A 25,575-nucleotide genomic window follows, 5' to 3' on the forward strand; every position below is an offset into this window, starting at 1 on the left:
GCAAATCACTTAATTTCCCCCTGCCTAACAAAATTGAATATGTCTGTAAGTAACTTGTGCTCATGTAAAGCGCTCTGATACCGTCGGGTCTTGCTTGCGCTATATAAACTCCTCCACAAAAATGCCAAACTCCGAAGCAGCTTCATTCTTGCCCCCTTGCTTGAATTTGCATTAGAATTATTGCTGAGAAGCATTCATCTTTAATAAAAGACGAGCATTTTCAGTCATTTATGTAAAGAACAAATGGGAAACAACATGTTATTGTTTGTTATTCTTTAATGTACTTAGGGTGTCTAAAAACTTGATGCATTTTGAGTGGTTTACATTTGCCTCTGTTTTTTTCAGGTGTTATCTCCGCTGTCCAAGGGATTGTTTCACAAAGCTATTTCGCAGAGTGGTGTATCTATCATCCCTGGATTTGTTTATGATGATCGAGAAAAAGTTGCTGCCATTAATAGGGTAGTTTATCTTTACTTTCTGCTTGAATTCTCAAATATTTTTTTTCATGTGGTATCAATTCAAATAATCATGCAATGACAATGAATGGAACTTGGTTTATCATGCTTGTAACATGTGTAACTTCTGCACCTAAGGGCAGGTGGCAGGCATTCACTAAGGGCCTCATTTATGGGTTTTGACGAAAGGCAGCAGGTCACCTTGCTGCGCTGCCCTACATCAAAGTGAAAGGGCAGGAACACACCATGTTTATCTAATACTGTACATTCCTGTCTTTTCCACCAGCGATGGTGCTGTTTCGGCATCCTAGTGCCATCCCAGGCACCCTTACACCATGGTGCAAGGGTGCATGTGTTGTTGGCAGGATTGTTTTTGTGCCGGAAGGGGCACCTTCTTGAACAAAAACAATCTTGAGAGGCATTTTTCTTGTTCCATGTGTCCTGCAGAATGCAACACACATAGAAAGAGGAATAAATGAGGAGAAAGAAAGTCATTTTTCCTCGTTGCACCTCACCTAAGGAAGCATAAGGTTTTAGCGCATCGCCAGCATACATATTCTTGTAAATCTTCGGTAGCTTTAAAATCCATGGGTGTTGCATGGAAACACCCACCCCAATGCTCGTGGAACACCTCCTGAGAGTAGAGTAAGGCAACGCAGTGATTTGCTCTGCCTTGCCTTCCTCCATATCTATGAGGCCATTCAAAGCCACGCAAGTGGTTTGCGTGACCTCATAAATATGATTTTGTAGTTTGCGCTGGCGGAGCATCACAAAAAGTGAAGCTCCGGCGGAGCAAGGGTTCATAAATATGCCCCAAAGTGACTAGAATCTATAGTAAAATTCAGCATCAATGACTTTCCAGCTAAGACAGCACATCCTGGTGATGACTGTGGTTTAGGATTTACTTTCGGTAGCTTATTATCACAAAATGTTGTGCACTTCCTGTCTTGTCTGTTCAACAAACGTATTACTCTAGCTCCATGAAGAAAACGTATTGGTAACACAAAAGGGACAATGTAACGATCCACAAGAGGCCATATCCTTGATAGAAAGCCCATCCAGGCAGTAACAAACTTAGAAAACCACATAAAAGCCAATGGCTGAAGGGGGATGACCCCTCACTATTTTTATTTGGACTTGTACAATTGACATGGAGTATTCCAACCAGATAAATCTGCCTGTAGCCAAGCCTAAAAAAAGGTGAGCATTGAAGCAAAGCCTTTTGCAGGATACACACAGAGAATAGGACTCACTGAAAGAAAAACGCACTAAAACACTGGGCCAACAAAATATTTAAGATCTACAAAAATTGAGGAGTACAATTTGATTTCTGGTAAAATTAGAAAATTCAAAGGGTTTTGGTAACTTTTTTATTTCTCTTATAAATTTGCTAAAGTAAAACACTGTGTGCTCTCCTGGTTGGATTTGTGACTGCAGAGTACTCACAAAGGATGATCTTTCAGTCTTAAATCGGTTTACTCGTGCAATATTTCACCATGATCACATAATATTGAGCAAGAGCAAATTCCACTCAAGTGCTGGCAAGTAGGTGGGGTTTCCATGTAAAGATTGGGAATGCTCACACACTCCTGTGTTTGTAGGCATTCTCAAACTCCTCTACGCCCAAGTGGAAGGGAGCAACTTCAATATTCATGAAGGTGTAGAAGTTTTTCCCCATGGAAAAATATGTTTCAGTAAAGGAGAAAAGTGACATTACACAAAGTAGCTGGCATTTTACCATGCATAATTGTACAATGCATACAATTAGACAGTGAGAAAATTCCGCTTCCAGGGCAAAAAGGTTTTCTCCAGGGTTACATCTGGAAAAGTGTAAGTGGCATGTGTTTTCTGGTGTAACCGGGAGAATATTTTGAATTCCCGAAAGACATGAAACAGAATTCACATTATATCATAAACCTGCATCTGCAGATTGAGTTATTTTCTCAGTGACCCAAGCCCTAAATTAAAAAAATTAACTCATTTGGATTTTCCGCTAAGTGCAAATTTTACACAAGTAAATCATGCACAAATATGAGTTTCCTCTTTTAAGATTTCATTCTTTTGTCCCACAAAGAAAATTATTCCCACTGTGAGATTTGGTCTTGTCCCTTGTTTAATCACCTTGAAGAGACATTTCCTTCCAACTCTGAGAGGAGCAACTTTAGTGTGATTCCTCGATCAAGGCTGCATGCAGACTCTTTGTGAACACTACCACATTTTTCAGGTTCTTCACAGCTCTCCTTTCCTTCATCTTTCCATCCTCCTACTCAAAATAAATAAATATTTGATGGAAAATTCAAATGAAGGGTGGAGTTTTGAGAATCCTTAATGCAATTTACAATTGTAAACTTCCACAAATGCTTAATTTGTTAGTAAATACCCAGGAAACTTATTTCAGCAAATTGCAATTGTTAATATTTCCTTTTTTGCACATCTAATATGTACAAATATTTGTGAATCTGGTCGTTGTAACTTAAAAAAAGATATTAAAGAATTTTCAGAACTAGACAAAGTAGGTGTGTTATCTGTGCACTCATTGGCCAACCAGCAGAACTTCTTGTTGAGGGCGTGAGACAGGACTCGTCCGCCATGAAAAAGATAAAGAAACTGACACACAAACGTTGAAACAGAAATTGAAGCACCAGTAATTGGATTTTATGTTTTTTAGCACCGCACAGTTGAAATACTGGCTAACTTTATACTTTAAATCAAAAATATGGGAACATAAGAAAAATCCCATTGAAATAACATATGTTGGCCAAAGTTCAGTGTATACAAACGAGTTCTCAAAGAAAGTGCAGAGATTTCCTGTGTTCCCATAGAAGACCTGAGAATGTGTGCTTAAAAAAACACTGTGCACGTGCATCATCATTATGTGCACACTTTAAACTTATTGATACGCATGTATTATTGACCCACGATATATCAATGTAATTTACATTTTTTAGATGATCCACAGTGGAGCACGTTTCTGTGTTTCCGTTTATGGTTTACTTGGTGGTAAAAATCACACGGAATAGTTCTTGTCATGTACACATGCTTTCTGTTTGTTTCTGTTATCATCTGCAGGAACTTGCTAATTTAACTGGCTGTGACTTTACGGATTCCGCCGCACTCGTAAACTGCATGAGGAAGAAATCTGAGGAGGAGCTCTTACAGCCTTTTCTGGATGGGGTAGGTGCCACTGTGCATGGGACCGAATACACAGAATAAACAGATTATTATTTCATAATGTTTGTAGTAGATAGATTGTACCATATCCAAGGTTGGTAATACAAGAAATTGAACACAATAGAGAGATTTGTGTTTTTTTTATTTTTGGCATCGGTGACACTGCACAGAGGAGGGTGTTCCTTGTTATGATATGTGTATTTGTATAGCACACACTCACCCAGGAGGGAATTCTGCCACTGAAGGAGAAACTATATGCGCTGAGCCAGGGCTAGGCATAGAGCCAGGTCTTCTGGTTCCTGCTGAATTAAAAAACGGAGGAGGAGGCTCTGATGTGCAGGGGCAGGTTATTCCAGGCTTTAGGAGTGAGGTAGGAGAAGGATCAGCAATCGGATCTGGCTCACATCAGTGAGTTGTATGTATCGAATAAGATAACATGCAAGGTGGAATTGTTTTGTTTATATTAATTTATTTGCACTGTGCACTTTTTCAAAGATGTAAACGGGTATGCAAAGTGGTTCTTCTCTGCCCATGCCGTTGTGCATGGTTTCCATGACGGGTTAAATCACATGTAAAATGGAGACCACAATTTGTGAGCAAGGTGGTGCAAACTACAAAAACACGTCAAGCATTCTGTGAAATAAATAATTGAAACTGATTCCAGCCATGTCAGTGCCTGTATGGAAGTGTCCAAGCAGAACAGGAGTGGGAATAGATATGTTAGTGACCGTGCTGGTAAAACATCTCTGACACGCCCCTGATCAGGTGCAGAGCACAAACCAACAGCAGTAGTGGAATATATGTAAGTACAGCGTGGAAAAGTGAGATTTCAAAATGGTGGAAGTGTAAATCACTTGAAAAGTATTTAGACGTTGGATGCATCCCATGAAGATTGTGTATATTAATAGCTCCTACCTATGAAAACCAGGATCCTAATATGCTCAGAGACTAGGCAGACAATAGTTCAGAATTGTTACAGAGAATGATGCCTTTTAATTAAATATGCCAAGAGTGATCCCGATAAAATACTAGCAAGAATAGAAACATTGCAGCAAGAATTAAGTCAACATCCAGATATAGATGAAGTATTTAAACATGAAAAAGATATGGCAACCAGATTGTAAAAACATGAGCAAGTTATAAAAGATTGACAAACAATGAAGTTCCTGAGGGACAAAATTGACTAGCATTTAGCAATAAGTAACAGGTGACCATTCCAGCTTTGCAAAGGGTCTTCCACGACGCTGTAACACTTGTAGCTGCATTTCTGGTAACGCTTGAGCCGTTTGAGCTCGAAACTTTTTTTTGTTCAAATCTGCAGATTAGGAGCAGATTATGGATTATGTTGCAAATTTTTAAAATGTATAATTATGCAAAAATTGGTGGAGATGAACAGTCGCATATTTCCAGTGGCCCTACTCAAACCTCTGACTAGGTCCAGAAGTGCTACTCGCTGGTTCCTTCTTTTTTTTGTCTCGTTGAGTTTATAGTTTAGTTTCTATGGAAACGAGGAAGTTTAAGCCGGAGGTTCCACTCCACAACACAGACTACCATACCACATAATTACGCTCCTTAACACATAATCCCACTCTACATAATTCCTATACACTAAATACCACATTCTTTCTATCCACATAATTTCACTGCACAATATACCACATAATTCCACTACACACAATATACATGCACTCCAGTCCAAAAAACATTAGTAAAGAACTTTTACATTTACAACGCCATTTGCACCTTCAATGCACCGGCTCTCCCACTGCACGTCCACACATTGTTCATTCCAAAATAGGATGTTGTTTTTTTACAAAACAATTTATAAAGGCCCCGTTTCCCCCAGAGAGTTTAGCAGCACAGTATCTAAAAACAAATAAGAAACAATGGAAAAAAGTAGCTGCACCCAGAAGACACCCTACCTGCCTCACACGACCACACAGTGGCCATCTAAAATAGATGATGATGAGAGCACACATCTGGTTAGGATGAGCAGGACAATAACATTCTTCCCTATGGTGTATATTTTGAAGTGGCATTTTTGGGCTGATGAAGAGGCTATTGCTTTGGCATACCTTTAATTGTATGGAATAGGATGAGGTAATACCTGGATTAGTTACTGGTAATCTTCATTATCCTGATTCTTCCTTATCTGTCCAATTATTTATGACCCGCCCTCCACCCTGTTCCTTCCTCAAACCTCGCTTAGGGCTTGACATAAACAGGAAGAGGTTGTTTTAAGTGAGGGAAGGATTTATGGGAAGTCCTTTCACCACTGATACGGAGTGAAACCAGCTTAGCAGTGGTGAACTCTATAGAGTGAATGGGCACCTTCACTCCAAGCGTGTGCAATGGGATGAGTAAAGAGGAACTACAGAAGATTACCAGAAAGTAATTCAGGCATTACCCTTCACCTGCAGGGTAAAAATTACTTTGATAACATGGTAACTCAGGAAATATGCTGTTAGAGATGGATGAAAACCAACTGCCTTAAGCTCAACACTGACAAAACTGAAGTAGTAATCTTTGGCAAAGACTCTTTGCTCTAGGACTGCACCTGGTGGCCTGTCGAACTCGGTCCCACACCCTTTCGGCAACCCATGCAAAGAACCTTGGAATAGCATTCGACAACCAGCTCACCATGACCAGTTAAGTAAATGCAACCTCTGTATCCTGTTTCCGCACATTCAAGATACTCTAGAATATATTCAGAAGGCTCCCCACCCACACTTACAGAACTATCCCCCAAGCCCCCATAAGCAGCAAGCTGGACTACGGCAATTCACTCTATACTGGAATCAACACTCACCTGACCAGAAGACTTCAGACCATACAAAACTCTGTGGCCAGGCTCATCCTTAAGCTTTCACCCCGCGCTCACATCACCCGCACCTCAATGTGGTCCCTGTCGGGTCCCGCGTGACGTCATGTACGTGCTGGGACACGCTGGGTGCACGACTCCAGCAAAAAAAATGTATGTTCCAAAATGATATGTATGTGTCTTTAATATACATATTAGGGCAAGAGATTAGCTAAGATATTCATAAAAATAATATATTTGTACTTATAATATACTTATATTATTTTTAAATATATTTTCGCAAAGTCGGGTGCGTCCATCGTGAGCGCAGAGAACAGAGCTGCTCTAGAGCCTAAAAAGCAGGTCAGCAGAGCTGCTCTAGAACCAGAGACCCAGGTCAGCAGAGCTGCTCTAGAGCCAGAGACCCAAGTCAGCAGAGCTGCTCTAGAGACCGAGATCCAGGTCAGCAGAGCTGCTGTAGAGCCAGAGAAACCAGGTCAGCAGAGCTGCTTTAGAGGGAGAGAACCAGGTCAGCAGAGCTGCTTTAGAGCCATAGAACCATGTCAGCAGAGCTGCTCTAGAGGCAGAGAACTAGGTCAGCAGAGCTGCAGTAGAGCCAGAGAAACTAGGTCAGTAGAGCTGCTTTAGAGCGAGAGAACGAGGTCAACAGAGCTGCTTTAGAGCCAGAGAACCAGGTCAGCAGAGCTGCTGTAGAGCCAGAGAACCAGGTCAGCAGAGCTGCTTTAGAGCCATAGAACTAGGTCAGCAGAGCTGCTTTAGAGCCAGAGAACCAGGTCAGCAGAGCTGCTCTAGAGCCTAAGAACCAGGTCAGCAGAGCATGCTCTAGAGCCAGAGAACCAGGTCAGCAGAGCTGCAGTAGAGCCAGAGAAACCAGGTCAGTAGAGCTGCTTTAGAGCGAGAGAACGAGGTCAGCCGAGATGCTTTAGAGGGAGAGAACCAGGTCAGCAGAGCTGCTTTAGAGCCAAGGGACCAGGTCAGCAGAGCTGCTCTAAAGCCAGAGAACCAGGTCAGCAGAGCTGCTCTAGAGCCTAAGAACTAGGTCAGCAAAGCTGCTCTAGAGCCAGAGAAACCAGGTTAGCAGAGATGCTCTAGAGACCGAGAACCAGGTCAGCAGAGCTGCTGTAGAGCCAGAGATACCAGGTCAGCAGAGCTGCTTTAGAGGGAGAGAACCAGGTCAGCAGAGCTGCTTTAGAGCCATAGATCCATGTCAGCAGAGCTGCTCTAGAGCCAGAGAACCAGGTCAGCAGAGCTGCTCTAGAGCCTAAGAACTAGGTCTGCAGAGCTGCTCTAGAGCCAGAAAAACCAGGTCAGAAGAGCTGCTCTAGAGACCGAGAACCAGGTCAGCAGAGCTGCTGTAGAGCCAGAGAAACCAGGTCAGCAGAGCTGCTTTAGAGGGAGAGAACCAGGTCAGCAGAGCTGCTTTAGAACCATAGAACCATGTCAGCAGAGCTGCTCTAGAGGCAGAGAACCAGGTCAGCAGAGCTGCTGTAGAGCCAGAGAAACCAGGTCAGCAGAGCTTCTTTAGAGGGAGAGAAACAGGTCAGCAGAGCTGCTTTAGAGCCAGAGAACCAGGTCAGCAGAGCTGCTTTAGAATCAGAGAACCAGGTCAGCAGAGCTGCTCTAGAGCCAGAGAACCAAGTCAGCGGAGATGCTTTAGAGCCATAGAACCAGGTCAGCAGAGCTGCTTTAGAGCCAGAGAACCAAGTCAGCAGAGCTGCTCTACAGCCAGAGAACCAGGTCAGCAGAGGTGCTCTAGAGCCAGAGAACCATGTCAGCAGAACTGCTATAGAGCAATAGAACCGGGTCAGCAGACCTGCTTTAGAGCCAGAGAAACCAGGTCAGCAGAGCTGCTTTAGAGGGAGAAAACCAGATCAGCAGAGCTGCTTTAGAGCCATAGAACCATGTCAGCAGAGCTGCTCTAGAGGCAGAGAACCAGGTCAGCAGAGCTGCAGTAGAGCCAGAGAAACCAGGTCAGTAGAGCTGCTTTAGAGCGAGAGAACGAGGTCAACAGAGCTGCTTTAGAGCCAGAGAACCAGGTCAGCAGAGCTGCTGTAGAGCCAGAGAACCAGGTCAGCAGAGCTGCTTTAGAGCCATAGAACTAGGTCAGCAGAGCTGCTTTAGAGCCAGAGAACCAGGTCAGCAGAGCTGCTCTAGAGCCTAAGAACCAGGTCAGCAGAGCATGCTCTAGAGCCAGAGAACCAGGTCAGCAGAGCTGCAGTAGAGCCAGAGAAACCAGGTCAGTAGAGCTGCTTTAGAGCGAGAGAACGAGGTCAGCCGAGCTGCTTTAGAGGGAGAGAACCAGGACAGCAGAGCTGCTTTAGAGCCAAGGGACCAGGTCAGCACAGCTGCTCTAAAGCCAGAGAACCAGGTCAGCAGAACTGCCATAGAGCCATAGAGACGGGTCAGCAGAGCTGCTTTAGAGCCAGAGAACCAGGTCAGCAGAGCGGCTCTAGAGCCTAAGAACTAGGTCAGCAGAGCTGCTCTAGAGCCAGAGAAACCAGGTCAGCAGAGCTGCTCTAGAGACCGAGAACCAGGTCAGCAGAGCTGCTGTAGAGCCAGAGAAACCAGGTCAGCAGAGCTGCTTTAGAGGGAGAGAACCAGGTCAGCAGAGCTGCTTTAGAGCCATAGAACCATGTCAGCAGAGCTGCTCTAGAGCCAGAGAACCAGGTCAGCAGATCTGCTCTAGAGCCTAAGAACTAGGTCTGCAGAGCTGCTCTAGAGCCAGAGAAACCAGGTCAGCAGAGCTGCTTTAGAGGGAGAGAACCAGGTCAGCAGAGCTGCTTTAGAGCCATAGAACCATGTCAGCAGAATTGCTCTAGAGGCAGAGAACCAGGTCAGCAGAGCTGCTGTAGAGCCAGAGAAACCAGGTCAGCAGAGCTTCTTTAGAGGGAGAGAACCAGGTCAGCAGAGCTGCTTTAGAGCCAGAGAACCAGGTCAGCAGAGCTGCTTTAGAATCAGAGAACCAGGTCAGCAGAGCTGCTCTAGAGCCAGAGAACCAAGTCAGCGGAGCTGCTTTAGAGCCATAGAACCAGGTCAGCAGAGCTGCTTTAGAGCCAGAGAACCAAGTCAGCAGAGCTGCTCTAGAGCCAGAGAACCAGGTCAGCAGAGGTGCTCTAGAGCCAGAGAACCATGTCAGCAGAACTGCTATAGAGCAATAGAACCGGGACAGCAGACCTGCTTTAGAGCCAGAGAACCAGGTCAGCAGAGCTGTTGTAGAACCAGAGAACCAGATTAGCAGAGTTGCTATGTAGCGTAAGAACTAGGTCAGCAGAGCTGCTCTAGAGCCAGAGAACCAGGTCAGCAGACCTGCTGTAGAGCCAGAGAAACCAGGTAACTAGAGCTGCTCTAGAGTAAGAGAACCAGGTCAGCAGAGCTGCTTTAGAGCCATAGAACCAGTTCAGCAGAGCTGATTTAGAGCCAGAGAACCAGGTCAGCAGAGCTGCTCTAGAGCCTAAGAACTAGGTCTGTAGAGCTGCTCTAGAGCCAGAGAAACCAGGTCAGCAGAGCTGCTTTAGAGGGAGAGAACCAGGTCAGCAGAGCTGCTTTAGAGCCATAGAACCATGTCAGCAGAGTTGCTCTAGAGGCAGAGAACCAGGTCAGCAGAGCTGCTGTAGAGCCAGAGAAACCAGGTCAGCAGAGCTTCTTTAGAGGGAGAGAACCAGGTCAGCAGAGCTGCTTTAGAGCCAGAGAACCAGGTCAGCAGAGCTGCTTTAGAATCAGAGAACCAGGTCAGCAGAGCTGCTCTAGAGCCAGAGAACCAAGTCAGCGGAGCTGCTTTAGAGCCATAGAACCAGGTCAGCAGAGCTGCTTTAGAGCCAGAGAACCAAGTCAGCAGTGCTGCTCTAGAGCCAGAGAACCAGGTCAGCAGAGGTGCTCTAGAGCCAGAGAACCATGTCAGCAGAACTGCTATAGAGCAATAGAACCGGGACAGCAGACCTGCTTTAGAGCCAGAGAACCAGGTCAGCAGAGCTGTTGTAGAACCAGAGAACCAGATTAGCAGAGTTGCTATGTAGCGTAAGAACTAGGTCAGCAGAGCTGCTCTAGAGCCAGAGAACCAGGTCAGCAGACCTGCTGTAGAGCCAGAGAAACCAGGTAACTAGAGCTGCTCTAGAGTAAGAGAACCAGGTCAGCAGAGCTGCTTTAGAGCCAGAGAACCAGGTCAGCAGAGCTGATTTAGAGCCAGAGAACCAGGTCAGCAGAGCTGCTCTAGCTGACACTGACAGACTGACACTGACTGACTGACATTGACTGATTGACACTGACTGACATTGATTGACTGACACTGACACTGACTGACGCTGTCACTGACTGGCACTGATTGAATGACACTGACCGAGTGAAACTGACTGACACTGATTGACTGACACTGACTGACTGACACTGAATGACTGACACTGACTGACTAACTGCCACTGACTGTCACTGATTGACTGACACTGACTGACTGACACTGACTGACACTGGTTGACTGACACTGACTGACACCGATTGACTGACACTGACTGACTGACACTGACTGACACTGACTGACTGACACTGACTAACTACTCTCTACTACTCTACTACTCACTCTCTACTACTCTCTACTACTCTCTCTCTACTACTCACTCTCTACTACTCTCTACTACACACTCTACTACTCTCTACTACTCACTCTCTACTACTCACTCTCTACTACTCTCTACTACTCACTCTACTACTCCCTACTACTCACTCTCTGCTATGCGTTTTGGGACCCCCCTTTTATCTATGCCCCTGCTTCACGAATCACCATGAAATTTTCAGGATAGGAGCGGACCGGAGCTGGCCTAAAGTTTGGAAAATTTCGCGAAGATTCGTCAATCGGCGCCAACGTTATCCCAAATAGAATTTGGCAGATTTCCTATGGAAAATAGGTCCTTACTATAACTACCTACTGACGACTGCCAGTAGGTAATACATACATATATAAACATATATATAATCTGCATATCTATATAAATACAAATATAAATGCATGCATACATATACATATACATATATGCATGCATATGCATGTTATGTACATGAAAGTTTGAAAAACACTAATAAAAGCAAAGCTAAAAAGCCACCTAATTACAAACAGAATTGCTTTAACTTAAACGAGGGTGAAACCTATAGCATTTTCAATGCATGTTTACTTTGGTTCCATCAAGAAGGCATTCATATGTGTCACACATTTGCCATAAATTCTGAATGTTAGCACTCTATTTGCTCATTATATCACTCTAGTAAAGCTACTGCTCACTAGGCTGCTGGAATATTCAAAGAGCATGTTTCCGTCAGCATGTCAGAATTTTTTAACGAAATAGAAGAGTATTTGAGAAGTCAAAATGTGCCCTAATTTTTCTTTCTGCAGCACTAATCATAATTTCTATGGCAAAATAAACCCCCTCATTTTCTTCCTTTGCAAATTAAATGTTGTAAGTGTTACCACTTTATTCCAATCAAGATGGCTTCAGGTGTGCCATACGTTTGTCATAAGTAAGACTGTTAGCGCTCTAGTTGTTCTTTAGAACACTCTGGGACATTCTGTCATTGGGCTATACTTGGGCTACATTTGGGTGATGTTTGTGTTTCATTTGGGCTCTTTTGTCTCTGGTGGCCATCTTGGGAGACTTATTTGTTATGAAGTTTCCTAATTTCCTCATTTACGACAGTCTCCTCAGTAGGAAATACTTTCAGTTTTTTACTTTGATTCCATCAAGAATGCATTCAAATGTGTCACACATTTGCCATACATTCGGAATGTTAGCACTCTAGCTGATTATTAGATCACTGTAGTAAAGCTACTGCTCACCAGTGAAGTCTGCTGCTGGTATTGAAAGTGCATGTTTCAGTCTGCATGTCAGAATATTTTAATGAAATAGAAGAGGATTTGAGAAGTCACTCAAAATGTACCCTCATTTTTCTTTTTTCAGCACTAATAATTTCTATGGCAAAATGAACCCCCTCATTGTGTTCCTTTTAAATTAAACTAGTCACTCTCTACTACTCACTCTCTACTGCTCTCTACTACTATTCTCTACTACTCACTCTCTACTACTCACTCTCTACTACTCTCTACTACTCACTCTACTACTCTCTATTACTCTCTACCACTCACTATCTACTACTCTACTACTCACTCTCTACTACTCTCTACTACTCTCTCTCTACTACTCCCTCTCTACTACTCACTCTACTACTCTATACTACTCTCTCTCTACTACTTACTTTCTACTACTCACTCTCTACTACTCACTCTCTACTACTCGCTCTCCACTCTTATCTACTACTCACTCTCTAGTATTCACTCTCTACTACTCTACTACTCTCTACTACTCTCTCTACTACTCACTCTCTACTACTCACTCTCTACTACTCTCCTACTCTCTAATACTCTCTCTACTACCCATTCTCTACTACTCTCTACTACTCACTCAACTACTCTCTACTGCTCTCTACCACTCACTCTCTGGTACTCTACTACTCACTCTCTACTACTCTCTAGAACTTTCTCTCTACTACTCACTCTCTACTACTCACTCTACTACTCTCTACTACCCACTCTCTACTACTCTCTCTCTACTACTCTCACTCTCTACTACTCTCTCTCTACTACTCACTCTCTACTACTCAATACTACTCACTCTCTGCTACTCGCTCTCTACTACTCTCTACTACACACTCTCCGCTACTCACTCTCTACTACTTGCTCTCTACTACTCTCTCTACTACTCACTCTCTACTACTCTCTACTACTCACTCTCTGCTACTCCCTACTACTCACTCTATTACTCACTCTCGACTACTCTCTACTACTCCACTACTCGCTACTACTCACTCTCTACTACTCACTCTCTACTACTCACTCTCTGCTACTCCCTACTACTCACTCTTTACTACTCACTCTCTACTACTCTCTACTACTCCCTCTCTACTTCTCTCTCTACTACTCTCTACTACTTACTCTACTACTCACTCTACTACTCACTCTCTACTACTCTACTACTCCCTCTCTACTACTCACTCTCTACTACGCTCTACTACTCACTATCTACTGCTCTCTACTACTCTCTCTGCTACTCACTCTCTACTACTCACTCTCTACTACTCTCCATCACACACTCTCTACTACTATCTACTACTCACTCTACTACTCACTCTCTACTACTCTCTACTACTCTCCACTACTCACTCTCATCTACTCACTCTCTACTACTCACTCTACTACTCTCTACCACTCACACTCTGCTACTCTCTCTACTACTCTCTACTACTCACTCTCTACTCTCTATTACTTGTCCTCTACTCTCTACCTCTCTAACACTTTCTTCCTCTCTTTCTACTACTCTCTACCTCTCTACCTCTACCTCTCTACCTCTACACCTCTACCTCTCTCTACATGCACACATATGCACATATATATATGCATTTATATATATGTATGTGTATATATATATGCATACATATATAAACATATATAATCTGCATATCTATATAAATACAAATATAAATGCATGCATACATATACATATATGCACACATATGCATGTTATTTTCATGAAAATTTGAAAAACACTGTAACTTAAACGAGGACGAGACCTATTGCATTTTCAATGCGTGTTTACTTTGATTCCATCAAGAAGGCATTCAGATGTGTCACATATTTGCCATAAATTCTGAATGTTAGCACTCAATTTGCTCATTAGATCACTGTAGTAAAGCTGGTGCTCACCAGGGAAGTCTGCTACTGGTATTCAAAGTGCATGTTTCAGTCTGCATGTCAGAATCTTTTAAATAAATAGAAGAGGATTTGAGAAGTCAAAATGTGCCCTAATTTTTCTTTCTGCAGCACTAATCATAATTCCTATGGCAAAATGAACCCCCTCATTTTGTTCCTTTGCAAATTAAATGTTTTAAGTGGTACCACTTTATTCCAAGCAAGATGGCTTCAGGTGAGCCTGTCGCAGGTACTTGGGCCTCCCACACAAGTGAGGCACCATGTTTACCGGGAGACCTGGGGGAATGCTGGGTGGTGGGAAATTTGTGTGAGCCCGGTGATGCCATAACTTTCCCACACAAAAATGTGTGAAAAAAGTTATTTTTTCAGCTATAATTGAGGTTTGCAGGGGATTTGGGGTAAGGAAAAGTTGGGGGATCCACGCAAGCCATACCTCCCTGGAAGCCCCAGGGAGTCTAATTTTAGTTTACAAGGTTAGTATGTAAATTGTACATGCAACATAATGAATCAATTCTTTGTTTCTTTCTTGTGTTTTTCTTCACTTTAATATTTTCGTTTTCACAGTAGTTCCCAAGCCAACACGTGTTTTGTCGCCTTCGTAAAATCGTACATGCGACTTGTTCACGGCTAGGTAGAAATTAATATGATATTCTACATTAATCCATTGTTATTTTAAATGTCGCAAACATTTGTTATCATTAGCTAACAAATGTGCTCCCAGGGTAGGTGGAAACGTATTAAGCTACTACATGTGGTGGTATCACATGGTTATGTTATATATTCATGCAAGGAATGAATCAAAGAATTGATTCATCATGTTGCATGCATGTACATATACATACTAACCTTGTAAACTAAAATTCTACGTGTGCTTGGGTTTATTCAATAATGACCTTTTGTTGCTTCTGCCACAATAACTAAGGGAGGCTGGTGGTTCTCTCCAACCCTTGAGCGCCGTAACTAATTTGAACCCCACAGATACCAGGTGAACTTACCATAAGCGCCTATTATCTATTAACAATACCACTGTCCAGAACGTAAGCCCTAGGGAGTCTAGTTTTCAGAAATGTGTGGATTTGGTAGTTTTCTCTAGATGGCCGCCGAGCACGGGGCCAAAAACCCAGGTGACCCCCCTTGCAAAACCAGGTTTTGGGCCCTTGCCTGTCGCGGGTACTTGGGCCTCCTACACAAGTGAGGCACCATTTTTACCGGGAGACCTAGGGGAATGCTGGGTGGTGGGAAACTTGAGTGAGCCCGGTGATGCCACAACTTTCCCACACAAAAATGTGTGAAAAAAAGTGATTTTTTCAACTTAAAATGAGGTTTGCAGAGGATTCTGGGTAAGGAAACGTTGGGGGATCCACACAAGCCATACCTCCCTGGAAGCCCCCGGTGTCTACTTTTCAAAAACGTGTGGGTTTGGTAGGTTTCCCTAGATAGCCGCCGAGCACGGGGCCAAATACACAGTTGACCACCCTTGCAAAACCAGATCGTTTTGACATAATTAGTTGTTTGTTTCTACAGCGTGAGAATTTCGGCACAATATTGCAAGGAAAATGTGACAGATATTTTGAGGTTTGCAGGACACTGTGGATAAAATAACTTTTTGGAATTCACAAGACATACATCGCCATGAACTCCCATGGGTTTACGACAATATCTACAGTTGGTGGGTTATTCTTACATGGAACGTACACCTTGGCAGAGAAATTAAAAAGACAAAGATTCCTGCACCGCCATCTAATCCTCAAGCACACACACATACTGGTTGGATTTGGCACGAGCGTGAGTGATGGTTCAGTATATTAAATTTTATTAACAAGAGATTTCACAAAAATGAAATGCACTGTCAATAATTAAATGGACACAAAATCAAACCAATGACTCGCAGCTTGTGAGCTATAAAGCCATGGCAAGGCCCCAACCGCTTTACAGGCCATTCACAAACCTTTCATACGTGATACACACAAGACCATTCACACCACCAGGCACAAAAACAACACATTACAACATTCACAAAAAGGGACAAGGTACACCCTGCTTCAGAAAGACGAATATTACTGCACAGCCATCTAATCCTCAAGCACACACACATACTGGTTGGATTTGGCACGAGGGTGAGTAATGGTTCAGTATATACAATTGTATAAGCAAGTGATTTCACAAAAATGAAATGCACTGTTAATAATTGAAAGGGCAAGAAACTGACCCATTGACTCACAGCTCATGAGCTGTAAAGCCACCACAAGGCACCAACCTCTTTACAGGCCATTCATACACCTTTCATATGTGTGACACATACAAAACCATTCACACCGCCAGCCGCGGGCCCATTAACTTTCCAACACTCACACCAGCAGACAGCGCCATTCAAGGGCCCACCACTTTCACACGCCCACATTCTTGACACATCAACCACACAAGCTGATGGATTACGTGGAGTGGCACTCAGCTAGCAGTGTGTGTAGTGATCAGCAGCAAGTCACTACACACACACCGCCAGCCGAGCGCCAGTCCACGCACACCGCTAGCCGAGCGCCAGTCCACGCACACCGCTAGCCGAGCGCCAGTCCATGCACACTGCCAGCCAAGCGCCAGTTCACGCACACCACCAGCCAAGCACCAGCCTACACACACCGCCATCACATTTAGGAATTTTTTTAGACAGAAATAAAAACACAAACAAATTGCAAATACATACAAATCTACTAACACAAAATCTGAAACTAAATACATTGCACTAATGCCAACCTTGAAACAGATTTTTTAAAGAATACAGACCAGGCAGTTCACTTTACCACTCATGGATGCTCCCAAAAATTATTTTGCGTGTGGTACGCTCTAAAACAAGCAGGGACACACAGCCCAGGGTTAGAAGGACACTCGTGGCAGTACATACGAGTCTCCTTCCGCGTACCTCTTCGCCAACAGACTCGACATCTCCTAGTGGGAAAGTCTTCTGAGGATCTGGGAGGAATTAAATCAGGAAAGTGGTGATCTTTCAATCGAGCCACATCCTCCACCACTCCAACTCTAGGAACACTTGCCTGTTCCACAACAACAAGGCTGCCTATCACAGATTGCTGAAACTGAACAGAAGTTAACTTTGATGCAGGAAAACACTCCTTGAACACAACAAAAGCATTGAAAGTTGCTAAATTAAATAGATGGATGGCCAACTTCTTATACCAAACATAAGCCTTACGAATAGCAGTGTAAGGTTCCAACCTCTGATCTACTCTATCAACACCACCCATGTGCTTATTGTTTTCTAAAATGCACACAGGTGTGCGCACTTCAGAAATCTGACCCCAAACAGCCACAGGTGAAGTACTCTCATCATGGATGGTAGTCAGCATGTACACATCCCTCCTGTCCACAAATGTCACAGCTAGTAGTTCATCACTACGCAAGGAACTGCACTGTCCCTTCTGAAGTTTTCTGCAAACAAGCTCTTTTAGATAACCTTTACGGTTAGAGCGGATTGTGCCACAAGCAAAAGTGTCCACTTTGAACAAGTCCTTAAACAATTGCACAGCAGTGTAGAAGTTATCAAGGTACAAATGGTGGCCTCTGTTAAACAGTCCTCTAGCAATATCCCACACAATTCCAAAAGTGGACGGACAACCAGGGGGGTCAATAGTGGAATCCCTACCAGTGTACACACGGAAATTAAAAACATATCCTGTCCTACACTCAGACAACATATACAGCTTAATTCCATAGCGTGCCCTCTTGCAAGGGATGTTCTGCCTAAAAACCAAACGGCCCTTAAACAAGACCAAAGACTCACCAATAGATATTTCTTTCCCTGGAGTATAGATCTCTGAAAATCGATCAACAAAGTGATCAAGAACAGGCCGAATCTTAAAAAGACGGTCACAGTCAGGGTGATCTCGTGGCAACACCAAAGAATTATCAACAAAATGCAGCGTCCATAGCAAAAGCAAATACCGATCACGAGTCATAACTGCAGGAAATATGGCCATTGCCATCAAGGGACTGGTAGACCAATATGAAGCCATGGACGGCTTCCTTATCAAACCCATCAATAAAGTCAAACCCAAAAACTTCTTATTCTCTTCCAAATTTGTGGGAGTTCACTGGGTAGCTCTAGAGTGGGGCCTAAGTTTGTCACTGTTGTCCCTCAAAAACTGTTCAGAATACAAATTAGTCTGTTCAACAATCTCACCCAAAAATACATCATCCATAAACAACTAAAAAAACTGTATAGGCAAAAAAAATTCACAATCCACTCTACAGCCTGCATCACCACTAAAGGCAGGCAACACCGGCTGCACCATGTTTGGATCAACCCAGAGTCCAGCGCTTCCAGTAGGAAGCCTAGCAGCCTCAGGCTGCAATCCAGATGCCTCTTGCACCATCGGCAGTGGCACAGCAGTATCCTCCTCTAAAACAGGCACTTCATCCGCACTGACAGTAGCTTCATCTGCACTGAGAGTACCTTCATCATCCAATGATTTCATGTGGAGAGAAAACTCACTGCCTGAATCTTCCCCTCCCTCCTCTCCCTTAGACACACTGTCAGTCTCATAATCCTGCTCAGAGGAAGATTCAAGAAGCATACCAACCACCTGCTGAGCAGTCATTCTACGGCAAGCCATACTGCTTACTAATAACAGTAACAAGTCAACAACAACAAACACTGTGTAAAATAACCAATAAACAAAATGCACCTTTATCAGAAATACCTATATGCTCCAAAACGATACCACTCACTTGTCAGAAGCAGATAAATTCACCACCACCTACTCTGCACAGACACAGTATGGATCAACAATATCCCACTAAAAAAGAAAGAGAAAAGAAAATTACACAGGTACTTGGAGTAGTGTTGTGGCATTAAGAATTTTGTGTACACGCACCTTACCAATCATTTCTATTGCATTAGCCACATTTTTGGGATGGGCGTGGATTTTACGGAATAAAGCCATTAAGTAAACCCTTGAAGTCCTCTAACAAAAGACTGGGGCTCGAGTTTCTCCTCTTGCATTATGATATGTTTTTTTAAATAACGCAGTAATTTGTACATTGCAGTAGACTCTTTTGTCATTTTTAACTATGTATTTCTACTTACCAGTCTTCTGACTTGTTTAATGCTTTTTTAAACTTTTCTAAGCATTTATTGATGGTTTTTCTTATAACTTTTTTGGGCACAAGATGTTAAGTTCTGTTTTATGTTTGTGTCTTTTATGATCTTTTTAAAATCGAATAAAGACTGATGATGATGAAAATTACACATAAGAAAATGCAAAACACATCGCAAAGAATTCCATGCACAAAACACTAACTAAATAAGCTGCCATTATGACATCACTTACAAAAAAATTCATTCACACATGACAAAAATACTAATTTGGAGTATATACAACAAAAATGTTTTTCTTACCAAAAAAATGCAACTACGCAAAACTGCAGAACACCACTGTCGAAATCGCGAACAGGAATCAAAAGCTTTACACTAGAATAAAAAGGAGAAAAAAAATTACAATCACATATGCAAATAATGCACCAGTCCACACACAATCCACCAGCCAGGCTAAGGGGTAGGTGAGCCTAAGAGTATAAAGAAAATATTCACCCCCATAAAAGTTGAGCCCTTGAGGCCACTCCCAAACACTAAAAATTAAAAAAAATAAACATAGGTGGATAGTGGCTTCTGCCCCCCTTGAGGACAGATGGGCCTAAAAACATACTGCTATTCTGCTACCTAAAGAGGGCAGAAATGACCACAATCATCCTCTCATAAAAGGGAGTGACCCTTGTCCAAGGGGCCGCTCAACAACATTAAAAAAAAACCCGGGTGGCCTAGCGGCCCTACAAATAAACAAATCAGCCGATCTGCCCCTCAGGGTGGCAGAAACGGCCAAATTAATACTCACAAAATGTGGCCACGCCACACAAAAAAATCTCTGGGGGTCTAGTGGGCCCAATTTAAAAATACATGGCCTTCTGGCCCCCTGCGGGGCAGACACAGCCACATAGATTGACCCCAAAGGAGAGTGACCCTTGCCCAAGGGGTCACTCTCCACAAATAACTTCCTGGTGGCCTAGAGGGCCTTACATTAAACAAGCATTTGCAATGCAATCGGTCTCGCCTTTGGGACCTTATTTGTACTTAGCTATGCAGCACATTAGCCTGAGCCCTGAAACATTTGCTGTTCTTTGACATGGTGGGAAAGTAAGCGCCAAACTGCGTGACACGCCAAGTATTGGAACACACGGAGAGAAATATTGCCTTTCAGCGGGAAATTGTATAGTCCAATGCTCTGTTTTTAATATAAAATCTGGGCCTTCAGTGGTCATATCACTGACAATACAAGATTTTTAAAAATAATTATTGTCTATGGGTGCTCGTGGAAGACAATTTCTATGGACTGAATACTAGAGAATGCTGAAGTGATTCTGGTATTTTACTGACCTCTGCTGGTCGTTTTCTATCAAAAAAGTTAGTCAGTTGATCAGAAAGAAAAGTTCCTAAGCGGAAGCAGACAAGTGCTAGGGCTGATCTCCAAAGCACACAAACCATAAAAACATATAAGTAAATACTAAAGAATATACAAGAGGTCTCAAATGCTCAACCTAAAAATGGCGAAATCTGCCCCCCCCCCCATGGGGGCAGACATCCAAAATCATAAGCCCCCAAAGGGGAGCGACCCTTGCCTTAGGGGCCGCTCCCCCAAACAAAACCTAACATCATGGTCATACAAAAATGCCCCCCAAAGGGGAGTGACCCTTGCCCAAGGGGCCACTCCCCTGCATATTGGCCCAGTGAGACGATTTTATGGCCCCAACAAAAAATTCTGCCCCTCCCCCAGGGTGGCAACCAAAGCCACAACATCAGACATGCCAACCCTCCCGATTAAGGTGGGAGACTACCGATTTCAAGGCTCGTCTCCAACCTTCCGATTCCTGCAAGCAAAAACCTGATTCCTCGCAGTTTCAGCTAACAGGGCTTGGTAATTGCACAGCAGTGTAGAAGTTATCAAGGTACAAATGGTGGCCTCTGTTAAACAGTCCTCTAGCAATATCCCACACAATTCCAAAAGTGGACGGACAACCAGGGGGGTCAATAGTGGAATCCCTACCAGTGTACACACGGAAATTAAAAACATATCCTGTCCTACACTCAGACAACATATACAGCTTAATTCCATAGCGTGCCCTCTTGCAAGGGATGTTCTGCCTAAAAACCAAACGGCCCTTAAACAAGACCAAAGACTCACCAATAGATATTTCTTTCCCTGGAGTATAGATCTCTGAAAATCGATCAACAAAGTGATCAAGAACAGGCCGAATCTTAAAAAGACGGTCACAGTCAGGGTGATCTCGTGGCAACACCAAAGAATTATCAACAAAATGCAGCGTCCATAGCAAAAGCAAATACCGATCACGAGTCATAACTGCAGGAAATATGGCCATTGCCATCAAGGGACTGGTAGACCAATATGAAGCCATGGACGGCTTCCTTATCAAACCCATCAATAAAGTCAAACCCAAAAACTTCTTATTCTCTTCCAAATTTGTGGGAGTTCACTGGGTAGCTCTAGAGTGGGGCCTAAGTTTGTCACTGTTGTCCCTCAAAAACTGTTCAGAATACAAATTAGTCTGTTCAACAATCTCACCCAAAAATACATCATCCATAAACAACTAAAAAAACTGTATAGGCAAAAAAAATTCACAATCCACTCTACAGCCTGCATCACCACTAAAGGCAGGCAACACCGGCTGCACCATGTTTGGATCAACCCAGAGTCCAGCGCTTCCAGTAGGAAGCCTAGCAGCCTCAGGCTGCAATCCAGATGCCTCTTGCACCATCGGCAGTGGCACAGCAGTATCCTCCTCTAAAACAGGCACTTCATCCGCACTGACAGTAGCTTCATCTGCACTGAGAGTACCTTCATCATCCAATGATTTCATGTGGAGAGAAAACTCACTGCCTGAATCTTCCCCTCCCTCCTCTCCCTTAGACACACTGTCAGTCTCATAATCCTGCTCAGAGGAAGATTCAAGAAGCATACCAACCACCTGCTGAGCAGTCATTCTACGGCAAGCCATACTGCTTACTAATAACAGTAACAAGTCAACAACAACAAACACTGTGTAAAATAACCAATAAACAAAATGCACCTTTATCAGAAATACCTATATGCTCCAAAACGATACCACTCACTTGTCAGAAGCAGATAAATTCACCACCACCTACTCTGCACAGACACAGTATGGATCAACAATATCCCACTAAAAAAGAAAGAGAAAAGAAAATTACACAGGTACTTGGAGTAGTGTTGTGGCATTAAGAATTTTGTGTACACGCACCTTACCAATCATTTCTATTGCATTAGCCACATTTTTGGGATGGGCGTGGATTTTACGGAATAAAGCCATTAAGTAAACCCTTGAAGTCCTCTAACAAAAGACTGGGGCTCGAGTTTCTCCTCTTGCATTATGATATGTTTTTTTAAATAACGCAGTAATTTGTACATTGCAGTAGACTCTTTTGTCATTTTTAACTATGTATTTCTACTTACCAGTCTTCTGACTTGTTTAATGCTTTTTTAAACTTTTCTAAGCATTTATTGATGGTTTTTCTTATAACTTTTTTGGGCACAAGATGTTAAGTTCTGTTTTATGTTTGTGTCTTTTATGATCTTTTTAAAATCGAATAAAGACTGATGATGATGAAAATTACACATAAGAAAATGCAAAACACATCGCAAAGAATTCCATGCACAAAACACTAACTAAATAAGCTGCCATTATGACATCACTTACAAAAAAATTCATTCACACATGACAAAAATACTAATTTGGAGTATATACAACAAAAATGTTTTTCTTACCAAAAAAATGCAACTACGCAAAACTGCAGAACACCACTGTCGAAATCGCGAACAGGAATCAAAAGCTTTACACTAGAATAAAAAGGAGAAAAAAAATTACAATCACATATGCAAATAATGCACCAGTCCACACACAATCCACCAGCCAGGCTAAGGGGTAGGTGAGCCTAAGAGTATAAAGAAAATATTCACCCCCATAAAAGTTGAGCCCTTGAGGCCACTCCCAAACACTAAAAATTAAAAAAAATAAACATAGGTGGATAGTGGCTTCTGCCCCCCTTGAGGACAGATGGGCCTAAAAACATACTGCTATTCTGCTACCTAAAGAGGGCAGAAATGACCACAATCATCCTCTCATAAAAGGGAGTGACCCTTGTCCAAGGGGCCGCTCAACAACATTAAAAAAAAAACCCGGGTGGCCTAGCGGCCCTACAAATAAACAAATCAGCCAATCTGCCCCTCAGGGTGGCAGAAACGGCCAAATTAATACTCACAAAATGTGGCCACGCCACACAAAAAAATCTCTGGGGGTCTAGTGGGCCCAATTTAAAAATACATGGCCTTCTGGCCCCCTGCGGGGCAGACACAGCCACATAGATTGACCCCAAAGGAGAGTGACCCTTGCCCAAGGGGTCACTCTCCACAAATAACTTCCTGGTGGCCTAGAGGGCCTTACATTAAACAAGCATTTGCAATGCAATCGGTCTCGCCTTTGGGACCTTATTTGTACTTAGCTATGCAGCACATTAGCCTGAGCCCTGAAACATTTGCTGTTCTTTGACATGGTGGGAAAGTAAGCGCCAAACTGCGTGACACGCCAAGTATTGGAACACACGGAGAGAAATATTGCCTTTCAGCGGGAAATTGTATAGTCCAATGCTCTGTTTTTAATATAAAATCTGGGCCTTCAGTGGTCATATCACTGACAATACAAGATTTTTAAAAATAATTATTGTCTATGGGTGCTCGTGGAAGACAATTTCTATGGACTGAATACTAGAGAATGCTGAAGTGATTCTGGTATTTTACTGACCTCTGCTGGTCGTTTTCTATCAAAAAAGTTAGTCAGTTGATCAGAAAGAAAAGTTCCTAAGCGGAAGCAGACAAGTGCTAGGGCTGATCTCCAAAGCACACAAACCATAAAAACATATAAGTAAATACTAAAGAATATACAAGAGGTCTCAAATGCTCAACCTAAAAATGGCGAAATCTGCCCCCCCCCCCCCATGGGGGCAGACATCCAAAATCATAAGCCCCCAAAGGGGAGCGACCCTTGCCTTAGGGGCCGCTCCCCCAAACAAAACCTAACATCATGGTCATACAAAAATGCCCCCCAAAGGGGAGTGACCCTTGCCCAAGGGGCCACTCCCCTGCATATTGGCCCAGTGAGACGATTTTATGGCCCCAACAAAAAATTCTGCCCCTCCCCCAGGGTGGCAACCAAAGCCACAACATCAGACATGCCAACCCTCCCGATTCAGGTGGGAGACTACCGATTTCAAGGCTCGTCTCCAACCTTCCGATTCCTGCAAGCAAAAACCTGATTCCTCGCAGTTTCAGCTAACAGGGCTTGGTATTGTGTAACGTGCTACGTCTTCCAGCAATAGTCAGAGTGGCGATGCAGGGGCTCTAGAAGGGGTGAAAAACCAACAAAGCCTCATTAACATGCGAATGGTCTTTTAAAGACCTGTGAAGTACTCGGGCGGCTGTGTGTGTGTGTGCCCGGGAAGCTGTTTCAGCCCAGACTGCCACACAGGGGGGGTGGTGGTGTATGCACTGCCAGCAACCTGCCAGGGCAGTGCACAACACTTGTATCACACTCTCTCTGCCTGCCATTGCGCTCCATGCTTCGGAAAGGTAAGAAAAAAACACGCATTTGCGTTTCAAAAGTCCGATCCTGTAGCAGCACACTTCCAAAGCCGATATGTGACAGTAACCCAATTCAAGGCCCCATTCTCCCGATTTTTTTTTTTTAATCTCCCACTTTGCTCTTCTGAAATGTTGGCATGTATGCACAACATATGCCCCCAACAGCGGGAGTGACCCTTGCCCTAGGGGCCGCTCCCCCAACCAACACAGTGTCCAAATAAAAAATAAATAAAAAAAATACCTGGCGCTAGTGGGCATTCCTGCTGCACGAGCGCACGATCGTGTAGCAGGAATGCACAAAAGAGGCATTGAGGGAAAGGAAAACCCTTTCCTTTCCCCCGATGCCTCTTTAGTTTAAATCCCCCCTCCCCAGCCCCAAAACGTACCTCTTTGTTCAGCGACGCGCAGGAAGCAAATGGCTTCCTGCGCGTCGGTATACAAAGGGAACCCTCAATGACGTCAGCGCGCCACGCGCACTGATGTCATTGATGACGCGGAGGGGGGGCGGGGGGAGGCAGGGGAAGGTCTTCCCCTGCCTTCCCCGTAACATCAACGCCGATCGACCACCCACGGGGGGAGCGCCAGCCCTTCCCCCGTGGGTGGGTGTCATGACGAGCTGGGCTCGTCATGAGCACACGGCGACTGTGTGCT

The 25,575-nt window shown here is 43.6% G+C and overlaps 1 protein-coding gene across 1 annotated transcript in view; it reads left to right on the plus strand.

Moving 5' to 3' along the window:
- LOC146776045 (fatty acyl-CoA hydrolase precursor, medium chain-like) overlaps positions 1–25,575 on the plus strand; it is a 449,703-nt gene that overhangs the window by 113,771 nt on the left and 310,357 nt on the right. The window contains exons 7-8 of the mRNA XM_085639114.1: positions 346–459; positions 3,525–3,629. Coding sequence (XP_085495240.1) covers positions 346–459; positions 3,525–3,629 — 219 coding nt within the window. The remainder of the gene's footprint in view (positions 1–345; positions 460–3,524; positions 3,630–25,575) is intronic.

This window comes from Triturus cristatus, chromosome 12 (genome assembly GCF_964204655.1).
Source record: "Triturus cristatus chromosome 12, aTriCri1.1, whole genome shotgun sequence".
Classification (NCBI taxonomy): Eukaryota; Metazoa; Chordata; class Amphibia; order Caudata; family Salamandridae; genus Triturus; species Triturus cristatus.